The sequence below is a fragment of the Oncorhynchus masou genome, chromosome 15, assembly GCF_036934945.1.
Source record: "Oncorhynchus masou masou isolate Uvic2021 chromosome 15, UVic_Omas_1.1, whole genome shotgun sequence".
Lineage (NCBI taxonomy): Eukaryota > Metazoa > Chordata > Actinopteri > Salmoniformes > Salmonidae > Oncorhynchus > Oncorhynchus masou.
This window is the reverse complement of record NC_088226.1, coordinates 56,388,538-56,401,375: the sequence shown is the minus strand read 5'-3', so window position 1 is coordinate 56,401,375 and position 12,838 is coordinate 56,388,538. Positions and strand designations below refer to the sequence as shown.

Genomic DNA, 12,838 nt, shown 5'->3' with positions numbered 1-12,838 from the left:
TATCATAAAGCTGCTGCTGGACAAGAGGGTTGGTCTGAAGAGGTACGAAGTGGATGGAAGGAAGGTCCTCTTCTACTTTGATGAGGTGAGTTAGCCATACCGGTATATCACCATTGTAGTCTGTGGTGTACTGTACTGTGATCAGTTCTAACTGTTTTACATGTTTGCCCTGTCTCTGTGCTTGTCCCACAACGCAGATCTCCAGTCAGTGTATGACATGTGTGGCCTTCCAGGCTGTCAGGGAGTACATAATGGGCAAGACAGCGCCTGTTCCGGTCAAGGTGTACGACTACTATGAACCAGGTGTGCCTCTGACGTGATGAATATTTTTAACAGCACCTCACTTTGCGAGCAAGAAAACCCTCCTTCGTCTTCACGATGATTAACTGACAGCCTTCTCTCAGAGGAAATTGGAATTCTCTGGTCTGTGGTTTAAAATGCAAGTACAGAGTTGTTTTGTAGAGAGACATGTCCACTACTCCTACAAAGCTGTGTGTTTCTCTCTCTCTCTCTCGCTATACAGCATTTGAAGCCACCCGCTTTTACAATGTGAGCGAGAGCAGTCCCCTGGCCCGCAAGCTGTGTGACGGCACCACATGCAACGAGGTGGAGAGCTCAACCAATCAGTGGATAGGTAAAAGTTACAACACTCTACTGTATGTCCATTAACGGAACTACCACATTCTCTTTGTGTTAGTCCCCATTTAGCCAAGCTAATGAAACAGTGAGAGAGAGAGCAAGTGAAGGTGTGACTTGTGTCCTCTGTAAACCTCCATTTCCTGTCCCTTGACTTTCTAAGAGCGTGTGTGTCGTGCCTAAACTGTTATTGGCACGGGCCGATGTTGGGAAGAGAAGAAACAGAAAAGCAGGCCCACACAGGAATGCCCACTGGCCCTGGTTGTCATCGTGCCGAGTGTTTCCGTTTCAGCGACACATACACATACACACACACTCTCATTAGCGGGGACCGATGTTGCTACAACAAATGGCAAAGTTTGCCCCTGTCACCGTGGTGACGGGTGGATGACCCTGTTTGTGTTGATGCTGTGTTTTGCTGGCTTGGCTGAGAGAGAGAGAAGCTGAGGGGCTGGGACCCCCGTGCAGCTGGAACCAAGGCCATGCCCAGACCCTGGGGAACAGCGCTCATCAACACACATCCTCTCACACACATAATCTTTTTCTCTCTCTTTCCTAACACTTTCCCTCCTATGAAAGATGTCATATCTTTATTTGCCTGACCCATGTTTGGAATATATATTTTTTGTCCTGTGTATTTTACTATGAAGTAATTATGGTTGCATTCCACTACTAAAGTCACACAGTGTTGATACACATTGTTAGAAAAAAGCAAAAGTTCAAGATCCCCAAAGTTGAAAAATATATAATTTCTCCTGTCTGGTGTTTTTCCTTTGACCCAGGCTTTTTCCAGGGGAACCAATGTAACAAGGTGTTTGGCTGTCTGGAGGAGGAGCAGTTTGAGCGTTGCACCTGCTACAGGGACTGTGGCTATGATGGAGAGCCTGTGTGTGGCTCAGACGGACATCTCTACCAGAACCAGTGTCAGATGGAGGTCTTCGCCTGCCGCAACGGGACCCGCATAGAACAAGTGCCCGTGTCCCAGTGTCCTCAGAGTAAGACTACTCTACTAGGGATGGGCTCCATTCCATTTGAATTTAAGTTAATGAGTTGAGAAATCCTCAATGACAGTAATGGCCAATGAATCAATTCATGAGTTTGATGTCAATTCATTCTCTGAATGATTGAAATGAAAGCTGCTACAGCTGTGCCACCACACCCACTGGCTGCTCCTAACACTAGCATGCCAGGCTCTGAACCCCTCCCAGTGTCTCTGCCAGCCAGGGTCACATGTGGCTCTGATTTATCGGTCAGCTACCACACCTCGAAGAGCTAAAAACACGATATACTTCATAGTCAAACATTACATCCACTGAAAAAATGTCTCCAAAATGTTTTGATTATGAGAAACACCCTTTGAGGAATTGAAGAGAGGACGTGCTGAGAAGAGGGTGCAGGGTAGCCCAACATGCACCTGCACATACTCTCACACGCGCACACACACACACACAAGTAGGAGAAGAAAGAGTGAGGTGTGTGTGTGTGCGTGCGCGTGCGTGTGTGGCTGTGGTAACAGCTGTTCAGGTGCAGGTTGATTGCTGGGTGAAGTTTGTGAGGAGAGCTTCTCTCCCCCCTCTGCCCAGCGCTACTATATTACAGGGAACCCCAAATGACAGAGTGCTTTTGTCCAGGCCTTTGAAAATCCTGTCACATTCCTTTCTGACAGACAAACCAACAACAAAGGAGCCTTCTTGTTGTGGAGTGGATTGGGAAAAAGCACATACCAAAACCTGTGTGGGAAAACGAGGCTGCCTGCGCCAAGTTTACAGTAGATTATCAAAGGACCGGGTCCATATTTAGACCTTCCTCGCATTGTTTGTGTATGTCTGGTTAGGAAATAAGCACCCACATAGGAAATACGGGAAAGTATATCATGCTTTTACCCAAACCGTACAGTACGTGGTCTGTGTAACATTGGCTTGTTGTGATTGTGTTGTGTCTTGTTCACACAGTGGAATCCACCACAGAGGACAGAGAGAACACAACAGGCGAGCAACCTGAGCAAACTCCTGTGCCTAAACACACAGGTAAATACAGTGCATGGTAAAACACACACCTCTTCTCCCCTCTATACCCCCGCACTAACCCCTATCTTCCCATCTCTCATTGGTTGCCAGCTGTTCCCGGCTGCAGGAGTATGTATGTGAGGAGTGTGAAGTCTGTGTGTGTGTGTGTGAGTGCCAGTCAAAGGCAAGAGCTGGAGAGTTCACCTCTGAGTGAAGCTGGTGTTGACGTGCAAGCATGTGAGGAGGTTCATGCACTGCTCTGCTCCGTTCCCTCTCTGAGACACTGTATACAAGTCTGACAGATGAAGACCAGACCTCTAGTGCCCACTGTAAATATGTCTATCTGCATACATCCATGGATCTGTATTGTATGAGGGATTGGAGATTACTCCAGCTCAGATTACACACATGCAACGCTCTGAGAACATCCACATACAGACTGCCTCCAATAGTTTGCTGTAACCTATAGCCACTGTGAGGTCCACCACCATGCGGCGGCTTCTTCTTGCTTGTCTGGAAATATACAAATAAGTATAAAGAGTTTGATCGCTGTTGTAAATGAGAACTTGTTCTCAACTGGCCTACCTGTTTAAATAAAGGTGAAATAAAACATACATTTAAAAATCAGAGTTGTAAAAGAGTTGGAGGTGAAGATGAAAGAGTCACTGCCCTCCCTTCCCTCCTGTCCTCCATGTCTGATCAGTCTGTCTGCCTGCAGTGTGCTGGGGGCTGTTGGGACTTGCCCCAGCCGTCTGTAGTAGCGTAGAGGAGAGGAGGAAGTAGAGCACTGACGCCTCAGCAGATCACATCGACAGGCTACTGTCACATTCTGATAAACAGGAGAATAGGCTTTCCTTAGGGGGGATAGTTTTGCTTGAAGGGGATATTTGTTGCTCCACCACAGGGTTCACATAGATGTCATGCTTAAATAACTTGCTGTAACAGAACTCCCGGTAAGATGTATCACTCTTTATGTTGGTTTGTAGCAGGAGTCGTGGCTGTGGTAGGGTAGGCTCACGTCGATGCATGTGTACTTCCGTGCGTGTGTGTATTTGATGTGGCCTATGCCTGCGCTGACTTGTTCCCTGCCTGCAGCTCACTGTAGCTGTAATGGAGTTCCACAAAGGTCAAAGGTCTCCTCAGTACAAAGACTGATGCTTCACAGTGGAAAAGACCTCACCACAGAAATGCCATTAAAACTGAACTGCGGTACACACATACAGAAAACATGTATCATACCAGATTATTACACTCAATGAACAGCTGTGTATTTCTGAGCTAATAAATGTTGTTGAGCTGAGCTCCACTGAGCAGTAGGTTAGGTAGATTGTGATGGATGTGATTTTGTGTGCCAAGAATCTGACAGCATTCTCAACAGCTTTAGTAAAAACATTGAGGCTTTGGAATCAGTTTCTCTGTGGACATGTCCCTTAGTGGTGAAATGGCATCAGAGCTGAGGGCATGATTAATTCAACAAAACACACTTGTTTTGATGAAAATAAATGGAGTGTATTGTGTGTATTCATCTGCAATGTATGATTTCCAAAAGGAGCAGTGTGCATGCAGTGCTTTACATGAGGCTGAACATTAGGACATAGTGACCCCTACTGGTCACCTTGTACAATTAACTATTTTGATAGATACTCTCAGCGGAAACATATTGTTGTGCCCCTTGACTTTTCAGCCAATGTTAGTGTTCACCTGCCCTCCATCTCTCTCTCACTGTCACTCTCTCTCTCTCTGTTCCTCTTTCTTGTGCTGTAGGCGAGGAAGAGCAGGGTTCCATGGCTGAGGTGTCCTACTACTCCTATGAGTATGACCCAGAACCCTTCCCTGCAGAGGGAGAGGACCATTTGGAGCTGGAGGCAGGGGAGCTGGGGGGAGAACAGGAGAGTCCATCAGATATCCAGTTACCCACACTGGACACAAAGGACCCCCCTGAGCGATGGTACGGCCCTCTCCCCTCTCTGTCTCTATGAACAACAACACTGAGTTTGAACCACAGGAGGCTGCTGAGGGAAGAGTGGCTAATAATAATGTTCAGAACGGTGCTAATGGAATGGCTTCAATCACCTGTTTGTTGTATTTGATACGATTCCATTGATTCTGCCCCAATCATTACCACGAGCCCATTCTCCCCAATTAAGTTGCCACCAACCTCCTGTGGTTTGAACCATTAACACTGTGGTAATGTGAATAGGGCTTGAAATTAACTCAACTGTGACTTTGTAACCTCAAACCTGTGTCAGTTTATATCCACTCTAATAACAAAGTGTATTCAGATACCTCTACATCAAAGATAGCATATCTGTACCTATCTATCTGATTGCAATGAAGAACCTTATCAGAGATCTTATTAAGTGTCCTGTTCTCCTCTCCACCACAGAAACTGCCCCTGACGGCATCACCAGCCAGATCTCCAAATTGTACATTGTCTGTGAATATGTTAGTGAGTGGAGAGAGAAGGAAGAGTGGGGACTGCAGCCTGAAAGGATGCTGTGTGTGTGTGTGTGTGTGTGTGTGTGTGTGTGTGTGTGTGTGTGTGTGTGTGTGTGTGTGTGTGTGTGTGTGTGTGTGTGTGTGTGTGTGTGTGTGTGTGTGTGTGTGTGTGTGTGTGTGTGTGTGTGTGTGTGTTACTAAGCTAGTCCCCCTCTAGCCCTCTTTGTTTTTCTCTCTTGTATAACTCCTAGACACCAGTTGACACCATAGCGTCTTTGATATTCACTTTAGTGCCTTATTGTTTTTTTGTCATCTCTAATCAAGTATTTATGTTTGTAATTACACCTGAGTTAAAACAAATGTTTTGTTGTTTTTTCTATCTGTGGTATTTATTTGTAGCTAGTGCTTTTGTTTTATTTGTTCCAATGCCACCGCCTATTGCCTTCTTGTCCTGTCACCTACACCAATGTCGTCATTTAATTCATCAAAAATAACCAGATGTGATGCACCTATTATTCTTATTCAGATGAAGCCTTAGCTCAAACACTGAGGTGTACAGTTGATATCTTTATATACTTATTTGGTGTTTAACCTGCTAAAGTTCGAGACTGCATTTCTGCAGCCTTAAACTAGAGGTTAAGATAAGCTCAATTCTTCTAGATATTTTACCAAGCTAGCAATATCTCCACATAATAAGTCATATTTAGGTATAGCTGTCTCCTTACTGTTGAACACACAGGGATTTGATTGTACAGTGCATAAGCTATTTTGTTTTGTTAAATTTTGACTCTTGATATCCTAAAACAAGAATAAAGGTTTGGAATTACTGTACATTTACCATATTTAAACCAGTGTAACCCCATATCCATTTCCAATACAATTGCTTTTGAAAAATAATAAACTTTGTTTACAATCCAAGTCTCTGTTTGCAGTTAACTTTTCATGCTACTATCTCTCCCCGGGTAGCATTAACTCTATTCCCTATATGTATAGCCTATATGTTACATAGGAAACGAGGAGCAGACCTGGTGATTAAGGAGTTGTGTTGGTCCATTTCCTTTGCAACTGTAGTTTAGCCTGAGGAGAATTTCCTGTCATTCTGTAAGCAATGAGCTGTGTTATTGTCAAACACTGTGGCCCTTCAGAATGCCCTCTGTGACTCTGACCCCTGGCATGGCTGTGTGCAGTGGGGCTAACGTGTGTTTGTCCCTGTTAACAACTCACTCAGGTTACCTAAACAGCAGCCAGGAGAGAGTTAGAGCCTGTAAATGTTTAATGTTTGTTTTCGGCAGACCATGGTTAAGGCACTTGTCGACATTGTCAGTTACCGTATAGCTTCTGGCAACTTTCAGTGTGTTCTTCTGCTGCTATTTTAAAATGACTACGTTCCAAACAGCCCATGGATATGTCGTTTCAATGTAGAGGTTATTGAGAGGGCAATGAGTCCTATGATCAAACTACAGGCGTGGTGGTGGAAAACTGTCAGATAACGTGTCATACATGTCTTATGATATGCATAGTCTTTCTCGCTTTCAGTGTATTACCATATACTGCACTATGTCAAGAAGGAGAATATTTGTTCACTCCATGGCTTTGCTGGTCTCTGTAAGGGACACTGTAAGTTCTGATATACAGTGTGAATGGGATCTGTACAGTATGAGTGGAAGGTCTGTTGTATGAATGGGGAAGGTACTGGGACAGAGAGAGAACACTCGCTTCGCTGACCGAGCGATGCGGGAGACCTGGTTGCTGAGACTGAATATCCTGGAACGTCTCCCTGGCAACTGCATGCATGGTTGAAGTGTGATATTCTGCCTCCACGCTGCGATGAACAGAGAGTGAAAAGAGAAAGGAGGGAGAGGGGATCTTGGTTTCATGGATTGCTCTGTGGAGATATTGTTACATTAGAGTGAATCCAAGTAATGACATGGTTTCTAAGCACCAGCGGATTGAGCTCTTCTAGCTGAGCTACTATTTAACTGGCTGAGATGATGGACTAGTTGGACACAGTTGGTGTGAGATCCAAAATTTGGTCCTTTAAAGGGCTTTCCTAACCAAGAGGCTAAATGTTTATGGTCTTTGATGGTAGTGGTTCTTATTTTGGAGTGTGTAGCTGTGCAGGCTGTTAAGGTATGCATGACTGAATAGGCGAACTCCAAACTGAATTTCACTCAGGACTTGGGAGATGATGGATGGATGGATAAAGGAGGGCCATGCTGCTGAGTGAAGAGCTTGAACTCATCTGACACAGAAGATCACCTCTACCACACGGAGGAGAGAGGAACCTGCTGGCTATGATGCATTGCTGAAGCCTGTTTGTGTCCACATTTACAGTAGTATGCTTCCTACCTGTGTTTTTGTACATACTGTATTGTCAAATTCCCTCTTATTATTGATTGAATTGAGCAGTTTGTGTAATGATTTGGAGGATGTTTTTGTAGGACGACTTGTAGGACCATACATTTATTTGACCATGGGGGAGGAGGTGAAAAAGCGCCCCATCATTGCTGGCAGAGAGAAAGGTGAGCTTCCTGAATGGAACAACCTTTGCGGTACTTATTCAATACAGATAGATCACTCATCTATTCTGAATTGAGTAAATGTAACATGTAAACGTAACATGTCTAGCTAATAATTTAATGCATTATCCTGTCAGAGAGGGGACACTGACTAGAGGAGTTGATTGTTTCTCAGAGCTTGGACTTGCCAGGACTCGCATTAGTTACTTTGCTTGTGCAGTGTGCACAGGCATCTGAAAATGTGAATGCTGATGTAATGTCAAATCAAAATGAAAAAGGACATGCACCAAATACATCTGGTGTAGACTTTACCATGAAATGCTTACTAACGAGCCATTTCCCAACAATGCAGTTAAAAAGGTTTAAAAAAAGGCTAAATAAGGCAATAGTACGACAATAAAATAACGTGAAAGTGTGTGTTTTGTGTGAGTGTATATTATGTGTGTTGGTGGAGTGTCAGTGTAATGTGTCAGTGTGCATAGAGCGAGTGCAAGAGAGTTGGTGCAACAACAAAAAAATTAACTTTCCAAAAAAGTAATTTCCCAGGTTGTATCTTAGTGCCACACTGTGAAAGTCAGCTGTTTGGATGATCTAGCATGTCTAATTTGCACCAGCCAGATGTAAATATGTTGTTTATATCCTCAGGCACGTCTTTATGAACCTTTTCAGCTTATTCATCACTACACCATAATGTATATAATGTAATATGTGTGAAGTAGCCCAAATCCTTCCATGTGCACACACAGGTCCTCAACCTATTGTGTAAAATATCTACCCCACAGGGCCAGGACCGGGGCGTTACGCTCTGCCACCGACTATCGGTTTCATCGGCCATGACTTCACCAAGCCAACCAGCCCTGCTTACTCCTTCCACGGCAGAATGAGCAACAATTGTGAGTGCTACAGCAGTCACTAAAGAGCCCCCAAGATTTGAACATGACACGCTACTCTAATGGTCAATGGAAAACTACCTCAACTAGTATTAGTTGATCATGAAAGGGAATATTGAATGTTGTAATGTAACTGTAAAGCCACTGGGGGGAAACAACACCACAAATACCTGTCACTAGTTGTGGACCGTTACTACAGTATACAACTTATCAGCCAAATGTGACACTGTCCTTAGGATACTGGCAAACTTACTACAGTAGGGAAAGGGGGATACCTAGTCAGTAGAAATGAATGCATTCAACTGAAATGTCTTCCGTATTTAACCCAACCGATCTGAATCTGAGAGGTGCGAGGGGCTGCCATAATCGACATCCATGTCTTTGGCGTCCGGGGAACAGTGGATTAACTGCCTTGCTCAGGGGCAGAACAACAGATTTGGACTTTGTCAGCTCTAGGATTCGATCCAGCAAACTTTCAGTTACTGGCCCAACGCTCTAACCAGTATTGTATGTCAGTTATTTGATTGTTTCTCTTGTTTGGTTGTGCAGTGTACGGTGTTGACTCCAGTCCTGGGCCTCGGTATTACATTGATGCAAAAATCACCCGTTTCGGCAGGGATGGCAACCCCGCATACTCCATGTTGGGCAGAGTGAGAGGATCATCAAGTAAGTTCCCACCAACTTCAGGTAAATACACTTTCAATTCAGAGCTGATCATGTTTTAATGTGCCTATAAAGTTGTATTAAAATACTGTTTTTATATGGTCAAATACCAAAAGCTCATTACTAGACGTGAAAATGTTGATTTTCTTAAGAGACGTTAATTACACAAGGACCATGTGTGTGGCAGTTTGTAAGCCACTTACAGCAGTATGGCAACAAGACACTGGATGTGACAGCTCAAGCCTTGCCTTCTGCTGTCAGCTGTTGCAACTGAATTTCATGAACACTCCACAAATATGCATACTCTAAATTGACAATGAATCTACTGCATTCCACTTCTGAATCTTGCTTGTTCACATAAAGTCAAAACTAAATACAGCTTTCCCACTAGCAGGGCTTTTCCAGACTCCTGGACCTGGGGCATACAGCCCTGAGAATGCTCCTCCATGCAACACCCAGCGCAGACCCCCATCCTACACTATGGGCTCCCGCACTCGCTACCGTACCATCGACTCAGTCCCTGCCCCCAACAAGTACTGTCTCCCTGCTCTCATGGGCCCCCAGGTTCCCACCAAGCCAGCCAGTGCCAGCTACACCATGTCAGGGCACTGCAAATTAGGGGGTCCCTCAGAAGACCTGGCCAAGACCCCAGGCCCTGGTAGATACAACAGTACAGATCCAAGTGTCTACCTGCCCAGGCAACCAGCTTTCTCCATGCTAGGTCGCCATGGGTTTCCCAACAATGCCACTCTGAAGCCTGGCCCTGGAACTCATAATCCTGAGAAGGTGACTGTCCACAAGCCCCGGGCTCCTGCCTTCTCTCTGGGCATCAGACACTCGGAGTTTGTCACCCCACTGGTGGTCAATGTAGCTGACTGAAAGGCACTTCTCACAACTATGTTCCTCTGTCATATGGGACTAGGTTGGATTCATCTGCAAAACAAAGAACTTGAGATGACAATAAAGAACCATTTCTACTGCTGTGCTGGCTTAATATTACATATGAAATGAAAGACATTTAGATACAACACAAACTCCCACACAGAAAGTAAAGAAATATATTTTATTTACGTTCTGTCCAGCAACAAGTGTTTAGAATTAACAAAAATGTGACTATTCAGTCCAAATGTATACTGTCTGATACAAATATATATACACAGAGGAAAGCATACAAAATAAAAAACATTTTCAGAACATGCAAAATTATTTATTTTGAATAAAATATTCCACGTTCAAGAAAACTATTTGACCACTGTTCATTAATCCAACATATTGACAAGTAAGTAAACATCAATAAAAGTGTAGCAAGTGTTATTCAAGCTCTGTAAAGTCTAATGAATGAGAAATTCCATATCCATATTGTTGCCATGTACCAATAAAAGCAGAACTGCTTATCATCTGGTAGTGTGGGTCGAGCCTTCCAGCACTCAGTCTGCTTCTATCATACCTCCAACATTTTGGGGAGGGATTAAAAAAAAAAAAAGGGTCTATTCTATACACCAAAACACATGGAGAGATGTATATCTTGTTGAGTCAACAAAGACCATACAATTCAACTAAGGTGGCTTTCAGGGATGTTGAAGATGAATTCCACTCAATCCTTTGGAAGAGGTCTTCGGAAAAGCAATATATGCGGCTCTAGATGTAAAACAAAAAGTAGCTAATTCAGTACTGACTTCAAGCTAGTAGAGATGGCTATTATTTTCAAACATGCAGATTGCATAACAATGGCTTTGCATATGTAGGGATGTGATCAGGACAGCATTGAAGATTGGGGAAAAGAGGTCATTGGTGTGGGGCAAAGTAATGTAATAGGCAATACAATATATGGCTTAGAATAGAAAGCTAGCTAGTACATTTAAATTATGTATGAAAGAGGATGTCAGAAAAGCAGGAATTCCTGATGTACCTTTTCATAACCAGTCATGAGAAGACTTGAGACATAAGTAAAAGCTTTAGAAAATATGCTTTTTGTATGAAACGTTAGTCCTTGTTGAGACTGGATTGCTAACTTTCGGTCAATAGCTCACCTGGCTTGTGGATCATGTAGTGGATCCAGCCCTGGCTCTGCTGCACCCCCAGACCCCTCCATTCATCTTCTGTCATCAAGTGAGAAGTGGGCACCAGCTTTGATAACTGTTTCGGGAGCATAACATGCCTGTGTAGGAAAGGGACATTGAATTCACCCAATTAACGTAGATATCGAGTTAACGTCACTAACTAGAAAGTACTTTACTAGTAGATGTAACGTTAGCTAGTTAGCACCAGTAGGCCATATAACTTTGAACATGTTGTGGCAACACCAGCTGATATTATTAGCTTACGTTAGTGGTCGTTAACCAAGTCACATGATACAGTTCGCTAGCCCACTAAACAAATGAATCCTGCAGCCTTCAGTTGCCAGCCAACAAATATAATAACAGTATTAATATTATTCTGTCAAATACAGTATTATGGCTAAAGCTAACGTTGGCTAGTTAACCAACCAGGGGAGTTGGGTGAACTTGCTTTCCGTAGCAAAGCAAGTTAACATGCTTGCTTACTAGCTAACGCTAACAGTATTACAGTACAGTAGTAGCTAACGTTACAACTTCAACCTAACTTACCTGTACTCAAATGCTTCATCTGTGTACTTGTCAGAGTAGTAAATTTGTTTCTTCGACATGTTTAATCGAACAGAAGTATATAACACAATATTCTGGTTAATTTTTTGTATTCTCAGATAGCTGTCCGTTTTGACAAGCTAAAACTGGCTAGATTTTTATAAACACAAAACAAATTGTCATCTGCAGTGTGTCGGCAAATTTTAAACTCAAACCGTCCCTCTCTTAGCCGGGATTGGTGAAGCCGCGCGTGGGCAAAACAAACTAAATGCGTGGCGCCCCGCCCCCACCTTCTGATTTTGACAGCTGTACACATGGCGAGTTATTTTTACAATATTAGACTTTAGATTTTTCCATTGGTTTGCTCGTTGAGTTAATGTCAATGACCATTTGTCGTGCTTCTTTCGTCCTACAATCATGAATATTCGTTATCAAATGCCTGAATGTAACAAAAAATAGTATATAGCCCTAATCTAAGGGATTCGTTTTACTGGGGGTGGTCGTGTAATGTAATTATGTGTACGAGCACAAAAGTCCACATCTGTAATTTTAGTCACGTCCGAATCTGCCATAGAAGTATTTTTTTCATGACAGGAGATTAACAATTCCAGCTAGAATAACCTACTGTTTTTTGGAAAACTCCAACAAGTACCCTTGACTGGAGTGTGCAATTCGGGGCCGGGGTCAATGTGGGCGGGGTCAGACGTTTGACCCCGCCCATGTTTGACCCCGCCCACTTTGTGTCCATCAGGTTTGACAGTCACACACTGAATTCAAACACACGTTTGCGCAAGGCATACGTTGAACACAAACGTATTTCATTTTTGAAGATGTAATAAATATTATATAAAGTGGTACCAGCAGATGAGTTGTAACACTTTTTGCTTCATGCTATATTTGAGACAAGCAGTGAACAACAGATGTATGTCATGTACTGTTAAAATTGTGTTGAAAGATATTATAACTTTGTATTTATATTATTTAATTGAGCATATATATATATATATTCCCTCACGACGCCAGGACAGCGGAGTCAATCACCACCTTCCGGAGACACCTGAAACCCCACCTCTTCAAGGAAT

General features: G+C 43.3%; 3 protein-coding genes across 3 annotated transcripts in view; 2 read left to right on the top strand and 1 right to left on the bottom strand.

Annotated features, from left to right (window-relative positions):
- cpamd8 (C3 and PZP like alpha-2-macroglobulin domain containing 8) overlaps nucleotides 1-5,994 on the top strand; it is a 53,285-nt gene extending 47,291 nt beyond the window's left edge. The window contains exons 37-43 of the mRNA XM_064989773.1: nucleotides 11-85; nucleotides 198-303; nucleotides 524-634; nucleotides 1,419-1,631; nucleotides 2,589-2,663; nucleotides 4,407-4,590; nucleotides 5,029-5,994. Coding sequence (XP_064845845.1) covers nucleotides 11-85; nucleotides 198-303; nucleotides 524-634; nucleotides 1,419-1,631; nucleotides 2,589-2,663; nucleotides 4,407-4,590; nucleotide 5,029 — 765 coding nt within the window. The 3' untranslated portion in view covers nucleotides 5,030-5,994. The remainder of the gene's footprint in view (nucleotides 1-10; nucleotides 86-197; nucleotides 304-523; nucleotides 635-1,418; nucleotides 1,632-2,588; nucleotides 2,664-4,406; nucleotides 4,591-5,028) is intronic.
- Nucleotides 5,995-7,554: 1,560 nt separating this feature from the next.
- On the top strand, nucleotides 7,555-10,032 carry cimap1d (CIMAP1 family member D). The gene is made up of 4 exons (XM_064987491.1): nucleotides 7,555-7,603; nucleotides 8,383-8,493; nucleotides 9,040-9,156; nucleotides 9,548-10,032. Exons 1-4 carry the CDS (start codon nucleotides 7,555-7,557, stop codon nucleotides 10,030-10,032), a joined length of 762 nt encoding a protein of 253 aa, XP_064843563.1.
- A 175-nt stretch (nucleotides 10,033-10,207) lies between these two features.
- On the bottom strand, nucleotides 10,208-12,005 carry cks2 (CDC28 protein kinase regulatory subunit 2). The gene is made up of 3 exons (XM_064987489.1): nucleotides 11,760-12,005; nucleotides 11,184-11,311; nucleotides 10,208-10,791 (listed from the first exon to the last, which is right to left on the bottom strand). Exons 1-3 carry the CDS (start codon nucleotides 11,816-11,818, stop codon nucleotides 10,748-10,750), a joined length of 231 nt encoding a protein of 76 aa, XP_064843561.1. The 5' UTR covers nucleotides 11,819-12,005; the 3' UTR covers nucleotides 10,208-10,747.
- Nucleotides 12,006-12,838: the final 833 nt, after the last annotated feature.

Bases quoted from the DNA above. Each gene is read 5' to 3' on its own strand.
- cimap1d (XM_064987491.1), top strand. From the start codon at position 7,555: ATGGGGGAGGAGGTGAAAAAGCGCCCCATCATTGCTGGCAGAGAGAAA. The intron at 7,604-8,382 runs GTGAGCTTCCTG...TCTACCCCACAG, and splicing joins CATTGCTGGCAGAGAGAAAG to GGCCAGGACCGGGGCGTTAC. The intron at 8,494-9,039 runs GTGAGTGCTACA...TTGGTTGTGCAG, and splicing joins CGGCAGAATGAGCAACAATT to TGTACGGTGTTGACTCCAGT.
- cks2 (XM_064987489.1), bottom strand. From the start codon at position 11,818: ATGTCGAAGAAACAAATTTACTACTCTGACAAGTACACAGATGAAGCA. The intron at 11,312-11,759 runs GTAAGTTAGGTT...TTTCCTACACAG, and splicing joins GATGAAGCATTTGAGTACAG to GCATGTTATGCTCCCGAAAC. The intron at 10,792-11,183 runs GTGAGCTATTGA...TTTTACATCTAG, and splicing joins CTACATGATCCACAAGCCAG to AGCCGCATATATTGCTTTTC.